Source organism: Pantherophis guttatus, chromosome 3 (assembly GCF_059756535.1).
Source record: "Pantherophis guttatus breed Tessera chromosome 3, ASM5975653v1, whole genome shotgun sequence".
Classification (NCBI taxonomy): Eukaryota; Metazoa; Chordata; class Lepidosauria; order Squamata; family Colubridae; genus Pantherophis; species Pantherophis guttatus.
Window position 1 is genome coordinate 11,895,255 of NC_142065.1, and position 9,718 is coordinate 11,904,972.

Genomic DNA, 9,718 nt, shown 5'->3' on the forward strand with positions numbered 1-9,718 from the left:
AGATTGAAATTAGATTGTTGTTTTTTAAAAGCCACATGTAGCCTGGAGGTGACAAACTGTCTATCCCACAGAACTAGAATGGTTTGTATATTTCTGCCATCAAATAATTCCAGCTGTTTTGGGGCCAGCTGACTAAGGGAAAGAGCTATTACCAAAGAGGTGGGGGAGTGGGAATCAGACAGAAGACCTGCAAGAGATGAAAGAGGAAGAGATTGATGTAGTTCCAAGCCACAGTCAGAGTCAGTAATACAAACTATTTAGAGGAGAATCCAAGCCAGAGCAAAGAAAAAGACTCTGGAAAGGAAGCAGTGAAGCTAGTGCTGAGGTAAATATCTTGAAGCTGAAGTTCAAATACTTCAGCCACCTGATGAGAATCAAGGACTCATTGGAAGAGATCTCGATGTTAGGAAAGACTGAAGGCAAAAGGAGAATGATGAACAAACATGAATTTGGGCAAACACCAAGAGACAGTGGAGGGCAGGGAGGCTTGGCATGCTGTGGTCCATGGGATCGCAAAGAGCCAGACACAGCTTAGCAACTGAATAACAACAAGATAGATGGATAGATAATAGTTAGATAGATAGATAGATAGATAGATAGATAGATAGATAGATGATAAATAGACACAAAGAGATAGATGATAGATAGACAGAGAGAGAGAGAGAGAGAAAGAGAGAGAGAGAGAGAGAGAGAGAGAGAATAAATAGCTAGATATATAAACAGACAGATAGGTGATAGAGATAGATGAGACCGATAGACGATCAATCAATTGATCGATAGATAGAGATAGACGATAGCTATAGATGATAGACAGATAGATGATAGACAGATAGACAGACAGATAGACAGACAATAGAAATAGATGACAAATAGACAGACAGACCGATAGACGATAGATAGATGATAGATGATAGGTAGGTAGGTAGGTAGATAGATAGACAGACAGACAGACAGACAGACAGACAGACAGACAGACAGACAGACAGATGATAGAAACATCTAAATTCTCTCAGTGAAGAAGAACTGATTAGTACAGTATTCTTGGAGAAGGAATAGAATGAAAATATTGATGCAGCCATTTTCAGCTGAAATTCATTCAGCCAGGAACCTGAACATTCCTTGCTGCTATCGGATTTCTCTACCCCACCTCCAACATTTTCTGATGCAGAAAACAATTTCATACAAAACTGTTCTTCTGGGAATATCCAATTGCAAAGACTTATTTTAGAGGAACACACATCTAAAACATATTGCATTCCGGAAAATAATCACTTGCAGAATATGCATGCATATTACTGGCCTTTGATTGTAACAATAAATGTGATTGGATTTGAATATGCATACATTAAAGTAAATAGACTTTTATATCTTTGTTGAAAAGTGGACTAAATTTTATATTGACGTGGAACTACTGCAGTGATAGGACATACTTTATTTAATATTAGATACAGGTAATCATTGACTTATTGGAACCAGAAGCGCCATTGCTAGGCGATGCGGATGTTAACTGAGTCGCATTTGATTTTATTACCTTTTTGGTGCAGTCATTAAGTGAATTACACAGTCATTGTGGTGGCGGAGTGGTTGGAATATGGTACTGCAGGCTAAGTCACTGCTCACTGCCAGGAGTTCAATCCTGACCGGCCCAAGGTTGACTCAGCCTTCCATCCTTCCGAGGTGGGTAAAATGAGGACCCAGATTATCTGGGGCAATAGGCTGACTCTGTAAATTGCTTAGAGAGGGCTGTAAAGCACTGTAAAGCTGTATATAAGTCTAAGTGCCATTGCCATTGCCATTGCCATTGCCATTGCCATTGCCATTGCCATTGCCATTCTATTCTATTCTATTCTATTCTATTCTATTCTATTCTATTCTATTGCAGGTAGTCTTCGATTTATGACCACCATTGAGCCCAAAATTTATGTTGCTAAGTGAAACATTTGTTAAGTGGGTTCCACCTTATTTTACGAGGGCTGTAAAGCACTGTGAAGCAGTATATAAGTCTAAGCGCTATTGCAATTGCTATTAAGCAAATGACATCATCATTAAACGAATCCAGCTTCCCACAGTGACTTGTTTGTCAGAAGACCCCCTGGGAAGGTTGCAAATGTCAACCACCTGACCCTGGGATGCTGCAAGTGCAGGCTGGCTGACAAGTGCCTGAATCACAATCACGTGACTGAGGGGGTGCTGTGACGGCCATAAGGGCAAGGACCTGTATAAATCACTTTTTTCCATGCTGTCATAACTTCAAATGAATGGTCATAAGTTGAGGACCACCTGCCAATAGGAAACTGAATGAAAGCAAAGCAGACACCTAAAGGCCAGTGGTGGGTTTCTACCGGTTCACCCCGGTTCGGGCGAACCAGTAGCAGCAGCAGCAGCGGGAGGCTCCGCCCACCCTTCTGGACCTCGTCACGGATGCTCTGCAGAATGCGCAGAAAGTCCGAACCGGTAGTGAAGGTAAGTGAAACCCACTACTGCTAAAGGCATCCTTCTTTGATAGGTGGCCCTTCTACTTGCAGGTTTAAATGATTCGTCACTAATGGTACCATTGAGAAACAGTTTGGTCTAGTGGTTGAGGCATCAGGCTAGAAGCAGGGAGTCTGTGAGATATAGTTGGCCCTAGGACAGCGATGGCTAACCTTTTTGCCATCGCGTGCCAGGAGAGGGGGGGCGGGGGAGGGTCGCGCGCGCACATGCCCATGCGCATGTGTGTGCAGCCCCCTCCCCCCCGCTCCTGGCACATGATGGCCTGGTAGGCCCGTTTTTCTTTCTTACCTGGTTCCAAATCCTCTCTGTATATCTGGGAACGGCGAAAACAGCCTTTCCCACTCCCTTGGAGGCCCTACGGAGGCTGAAAGGGCCCATTTCCCAACTCCCGGTGGGACAGGAAGTGACATTCTTTGCTGTCCCCAGCCTCCAGAACCTCTCTAGGAGTCTGTAGGAGCCTCTCTAGGAGTCTCTGGAGGCTGGGGACAGGAAAAAATGTCACTTCCTGTCCCACCGGGAGTGGGGGAAATGGGCCCTTTCAGCCTCCGTAGGGCCTCCAAGGGAGTGGGAAAGGCTGTTTTCGCCGTTCCCAGATACACAGAGAGGATCTGGAGCCAGGTAAGAAAGAAAAATGGGCCTTCCCCACCCCCCAGGCCCTCCAGAGGCAGGAAACAGCCTGTTTCCCTACTTCTGGTGGGCCCAGAAGGCCCGAAAATCAGCTGGCCGGCACGCACATGCGCCCCAGAGCTGAGCTGGTGTGCCCACTAATATGGCTCCGCGTGCCACCTGTGGCACGTGTGCCATAGGTTCGCCATCACGGCCCTAGGAAGAAAACCTTCTTAGCCCTAGGAAGATGGCCATGACAAGAACACTGTAGGGTCTGTCCAAGTAGTCACTAGGAATGAATACAGATTCAAAGGCAAAATAAAAACTTCAGTGGAGACAACCTAAAATGGCCTGGCTAAGGTAAGAAGAAAAAAAAAACCACACAGGCACACAGATTATACTGGGGGAAAAATAGACAGTCACAGCTACGGTAGAGAGTTTGACATTGAAGGAATTAAAATAGCAATCTATTTTGAATGTGTTACTATGCATTACTATGTCATTTTCTCAGCAGTTGGATAGAACTATGTTGTTTTTTTAAAATATGCCATTTTAAACTAGAACGAATTGCATCCTGTTGTCTTTCTAACAGCTGCAGATTCCTTCAGAGTTCACATCTATCAGGAACTCTGAAGTCCAGCTGGCAGAGGAATTAATGCTCTGTAAGAGGAACCACCAGCCCTCGGCATCCTATTCACTTTATGCACCTTGTCATTTCTCCAAGCATACACTCAGCAGCCTTAGACAGTGACCACATGTGAAAACAGAGAACATAGAATAACAGACATGGAAGGGACCTTGGAGATCTTCTAGTCAGGGGTGGGATCCTATTAGTTAAACAACCGGTTCGCTAGAAGACCTCCAAGGTCCCTCCCAACTCTCTCTTCTCTTCTCTTCTCTTCTATTATTCTGTTCTGTTCTGTTCTATTCTATTCTATTCTTCTGTTCTGTTCTTTCTATTCTATTCTATTCTATTCTATTCTATTCTATTCTATTCTATTCTATTCTATTCTATTCTATTCTATTCTTCTGTTCTGTTCTTTCTATTCTGTTCTGTTCTATTCTATTCTATTCTATTCTATTCTATTCTATTATTCTATTCTATTCTATTCTATTCTATTCTATTCTATTCTATTTTCTATTCTATTCTATTCTATTCTATTCTATTCTATTCTATTCTATTCTATTCTATTCTATTCTACACTACTCTACTTTACTCTACTTTACTCTACTCTACTCTATAAAATAAATACATTATTTGTTAAGGTATCAGACTATTCACTGGGTTTGCTATAGGGCAACACCTGTCACCTTCCCAGCAGTGTGCTGCAGCTGCCAAAAAGCCAACTCAGTCCTAGGCTGCAGAGAGATAGAATCAAGATCACGTGAAGTGTTAGTACTGCTTTATTATGCCTTGGTAAGACCGCTCCTGAAATATTGCATTCAGTTTTGGTCGCCACAATATAAAAAGATGTTAAGACTCTAGGAAAAGTACAGAGAAGAGCAGCAAAGAGGATTAGGGGACTGGAGGCTAAAACATATGAAGAACAGTTGCAGGAACTGGGTATGTCCAGTTTAATGAAAAGAAGGACTAGGGGAGACATGATAGCAGTCTTCCAATATCTCAGGGGCTGCCACAAAGAAGAGGGAGTCAAGCTATTCTCCAAAGCACCTGAGGGCAGGACAAGAAGCAATGGGTGGAAACTAATCAAGGAGAGAAGCAATCTGGAACTAAGGAGAAATTTCTTGACAGTTAGAACAATTATTCAGTTGAACAACTTGCCTCCAGAAGTTGTGAATGCTCCAACACTGGAGGTTTTAAAGAAGAAATTGGACAATCATTTGTCTGAAATGATTCCTGCCTGAGCAGAAGTTTGAACTAGAAAACCTCCAAGGTACCTTCCAACTCTGTCATTCTGTTAATGCTAAGTGGCAAGAAAATATTTGACTGGGATAATCAATTATTTTCCTTTGCACTGAATATCCCTGCAGGGAGACGATGTTCTCTAATAAACATGAACTACTTTGTCTTCGGTCTGACCTAAGCGTAGTACATAAAATTATCTGCTACAACATCCTACCTGTCAATGACTACTTCAGCTTCAATCACAACAATACACGAGCACACAATAGATACAAACTCAAGGTAAACCGCTCCAAACTCGATTGCAGAAAATACGACTTCAGCAACAGAGTGGTCAATGCCTGGAATCAGGGGTGGGTTCTAAATTGTTTTACTACCGGTTCTGTGGGCGTGGCTTATTTTGTGGGTGTGGCTTGGAGGTCATGTGACTAGGTGGGCGTGGCTAGCTGGTCAGTGTCATTTCTGGAAGGTCCTCGCACTTACGACCAGTCCTCGCACTTACCACCTGACTCATTTGTTTGCTTTTAACACTGATCAGCTGTAGGACGGCCCTTTGAAGCCCCGCGGCAAGAGTTTAAACAGTTTTTTTCCCTCTAGTCATCAGCTGGGACTCAGGAGGCAGCAATAGATTGGGGGTGGGATCAAATAAAAGGTAAGAATAACGTGGGGGGGGCGAGGGCGGGGGGGAGAATCGGTTCGGTGACGTCATATCGTCACCCCTACTGGCTCAGCCGAACTGGACCGAACCGGGAGGAACCCACCACTGCCTGGAATGCACTACCTGACTCTGTAGTTTCTTCCCCAAACCCTCAAAACTTTAACCTTAGACTGTCTACTGTAGACCTCACCCCGTTCCTAAGAGGTCCGTAAAGGGGGCTTGCATAAATGCACCAATGTGCCTACTGTCCTTATTTATTCGTATCCATTTCATGTATTCATAATCATGTTCATACTTATATCTCTTACCTTATACATGCTTGACAAAATAAATAAATAAATAAAAATAAATTGTTTTCCCGTTTCAGGTCTCATACCGAGCCCAGCAAGGAGACATCAAGCGAGCCGTATTCAAGATGGCGATGGTCTGGCTTTTAGCTTTCATGCTCTACGGACCCGCCATTATCAGCTGGGAATACATATCCGGCCGGAGCACCATTCCCGATGGGGAATGCTATGCGGAATTTTTTTACAACTGGTACTTTCTCATCACGGCCTCCACCCTTGAGTTCTTCACCCCGTTCATCAGCGTGATGTTTTTCAACTTGAGCATCTATCTGAACATACAGAAACGGACCAAAATCCGCCTGGAGGTTCTTCACGACAGCCAAAATTTCGTAGAGGAGACCGAAATGAGCGCGGGGCGCAAGCTTTCCATGAAATGTTGTAAGTGGGAAGAAAAAGATCCAGGAAGTTTGAACTCTCCAAAATGGGACATCCCAGAAGAAGAAGAAGAAGATGCGCAAGGAAACATCAATGCAAAGCGTTCGCGGGACTCCGAGACGGAACCGAAACCTTCTAGCAAAAAGAATTATAAAGACTGGGCAGCCAATCTTTCTTTAGAGAGAGGATTGAAGGTAGCTTCCCAGAATGTGACGCAGCGATTCAGGTTGAATAGGGACAAGAAAGTAGCGAAATCACTAGCGGTCATTGTGGGCATTTTTGGCCTTTGTTGGGCACCGTACACCCTTCTTATGATCATCCGTGCTGCTTGCCATGGTCACTGTATCCCTGTGTATTGGTACGAAGCTTCTTTCTGGCTCTTGTGGGTCAATTCAGCCATCAACCCTGTCCTTTATCCACTCTGTCACTACAGCTTCAGGAGAGCCTTTGTTAAACTCTTGTGCCCAAAGAAACTGAAGATCCAGCCCCATAATTCTCTCCAGAAATGCTGGAAGTAATCTAATTGGGTAGAAGAAGTAATCGCATCAAGATTTCTTTGAAGAGGTATTGACAGTAAGAGTTACAAAGGATGAAGAAGATACCAAGTTAACTAGGTGTTGGGTTTGTAACCTTTGATATGTAGATTGGATGTGGCCCTCCAGTTCTCTTTTTCTATCTCTGGAGCCCTCAAATTGCACTGCTGAAAGTTGGCAAAAAAAGGTTGAATATCTGTAGGATGAAAAAAAAAAAAAAGTGTGCCGCAACTCTAGTAGACTTAACACTCCCTGAAGAGCTTTAGAACTTGAGTCAAACTTTCTATCTTTTCCAGGGTCATCTTTTCTGTTTAATTCTGTGCAGCCAAAAATGGGTTTCAGACAGGGGTGGGCTGCTGGGGATTTGGGAAAACTTCTAGCTAAGATTCTGTACAGTTTGGAGAACCCCCCAAATCCCACTCCTGGCTGGCCCCGCCCCGCCCACCCCATCCCTCCCCTCCCAGGAGTCTCCACGCGGCCCGTTTTGGATGCAGATAAGTGCAGGGCGCGCGCAGAGGCTCGGGGAGGGTGAAAAACAGGCCTACTGGAAGTTCAGGAAGGCCGGAAACGGGCCCGTTTCTGGCCTCCAGAGGGCCTCCAGAGCCTGGGGAGGCCATTTTCACCCTCCTGGAGGCTTGAGGAAAGCCTCCAGAGCCTGGGGAGGGCAAAAAGCCCTCCCACTGCCATGGTGCAGGAGGCCGACTAGGCCACACCCACCATGGCCACGCCCACCCACCAACCGGGCAGAGAACCCCTTGCTAAAATTTTTGAAGCCCACCCCTGGTTTCAGATCTGGATACATCCAGTTGAGTTTGAGCAAACATGCATTTAAATATACGGTCTTCAAATCCACATTGTTAAGATTTTCAGATACAAGGAAGGGAAAGAAATATCCAGTGATGGTCCAACATACAGGTAGCCCTTGATTTACGACTAAAAACTGAGACTGGAACCTCTGTTGATAAATGATGTGGCCATTAGGTGGGTCTTCCCATGACCGTTACTGATTTTACAATCTTTTTTTGCTGTGATCATTAAGCAAATCTGGCTTTCCCCATTGACTTTGCTCATGGGAAGCCAGCTGGGAAGGTTGTGAATGGTGATCATGTGACCCTGGGATGCTCCAATTGTCATAAAGACATGCCGGTGGCCAACCACAGTCATGTGACCACAAGGACACAGTGATGGTCGTAAGTGCAAGGACCACTCATGAGTCACTTTTGTCAGCAGAGTTGTAATTTTGAACAGTCACAACCAAATGAATAGTTGTAAGCTGAGGACTAGAGATGAAAGACATTTCTATGTGTCATCGTGGGAAAAATCTGAGCATCGTGGTGACCTAGTGGTGAAGCTAATCGCCTCCCATTTGGAAGGCTGAGAGTTCAATCCTAGGTAGCGGCAGATATTTCTCTCTCCCCAGACATAAAGAAAAAAAAAATCTGCTGTGAACTCCACATGGTGTCAGGAAGGGCATCCGGCCAGTTAACGCTCAGCTCCATCCAGTCGCCCCGACTCTACCCCAAATTAGTTATGGTATGAGAGTCATAAAAGGAGACTTTATAGTGGGGAAAAAAATCTAATAGTAGGGCAGTGTTTGCTTCAATTTATAGGGACAACCTGCTAGATTAATGCCATGTATGCTCAAACCAAGACTTTGTTCTCATTTATTCAATATCCTAACCAGCACCAGCAAAGTGTCCGTTGGTACAAGTGCAATTACCAGATCATACATGTTAAATTCATTTTAGAATAGAATAGAATAACAGAGTTGGAAGGGACCTTGGAGATCTTCTAGTCCAACACCCTGCTCAGGCAGGAAACCTTATACCAGTGATGTCTAACCTTTTTGCTGTCAATGCCAAAAGCGGGGAGAGCGCAGGGGGGGGTCGCGCGCGTACGTGCCCACACCCATAATTCAATGCGCCTCGCCCCCCCCACGCATGCACGCGCAACCCCCCACGTTCCTCCTGCTTTTGGCACGTGATGGCCCAGTAGGCCCGGTAGGCCCGTTTTTCGCCCTCCCCAGGCTCCAGAGGCTTTCTTGGAGCCTGGGGAGAGCGAAAATGGCCTTCCCCCCTCCAGAGGCCTTCCAGAGGCCGAAATTCCCGTTTGTGGCCTCCAGAGGGCCTCTGGGGGGGATGGGGAAAGCCGTTTTCACCCTCCCCAGGCTCCTAGAAAGCCTCTGAAGCCTGGGGAGAGTGAAAAATGGGCTTCCCTCCCACGGAGGCCCTCCGGAGGCCAGAAACAGCCTGTTTCCCGACTTCCTGACTAAAAGTACAATTTTCTCTTTTGAGTGTTTTGCCCTGCCCCTTATCCAGCTGTGGACTATGTTGTCTCTTATCTGTTCCCTAAACTCTGGGTCCAATTTCTCAAGGTGATTCGCACATACTATAGGTCAGTGATGACTAACCTTTTTGCCATCGCATGCCAAAAGCGTGGGGAGCGTGGGGGGGGGGTCACACGCATGTGTGCCCATACCCATAATTCAATGCGCCCCACCCTCTGCGTGTGCGACCTCCCCTGCGCTCCCACCATTTTTGGCACGTGATGGCACGTGGGCCCAGTAGGCCCATTTTCCGCTCTTGAAGTGGGGCGGAGAAGGCGAAAATGGCCTTCCCCTCTCCCTCGCAGGTCCTCTGGAGGCCAGCAACAGCCCATTTCCTGACTTCCGGTGGGCCCAGAAGGCCCAAAAATCAGGTGGCCGGTGCGCGCATGCGTGCTGGAGCTGAGCTAGGGCAACACTTGCGTGGCCACCAATATGGCTCCACATGCCACCTGTGGCACGCTTGCCATAGGTTCGCCATCACAGCCCTATATCATTTCAGACAAATGATTGTCCAAT

General features: G+C 45.8%; 1 protein-coding gene across 1 annotated transcript in view; it reads left to right on the plus strand.

The window, feature by feature from the left end:
- The window catches only part of HRH3 (histamine receptor H3), a 30,265-nt gene extending 23,043 nt beyond the window's left edge, over positions 1–7,222 (plus strand). The window contains exon 3 of the mRNA XM_034433145.3: positions 5,989–7,222. Coding sequence (XP_034289036.1) covers positions 5,989–6,861 — 873 coding nt within the window. The 3' untranslated portion in view covers positions 6,862–7,222. The remainder of the gene's footprint in view (positions 1–5,988) is intronic.
- Positions 7,223–9,718: the final 2,496 nt, after the last annotated feature.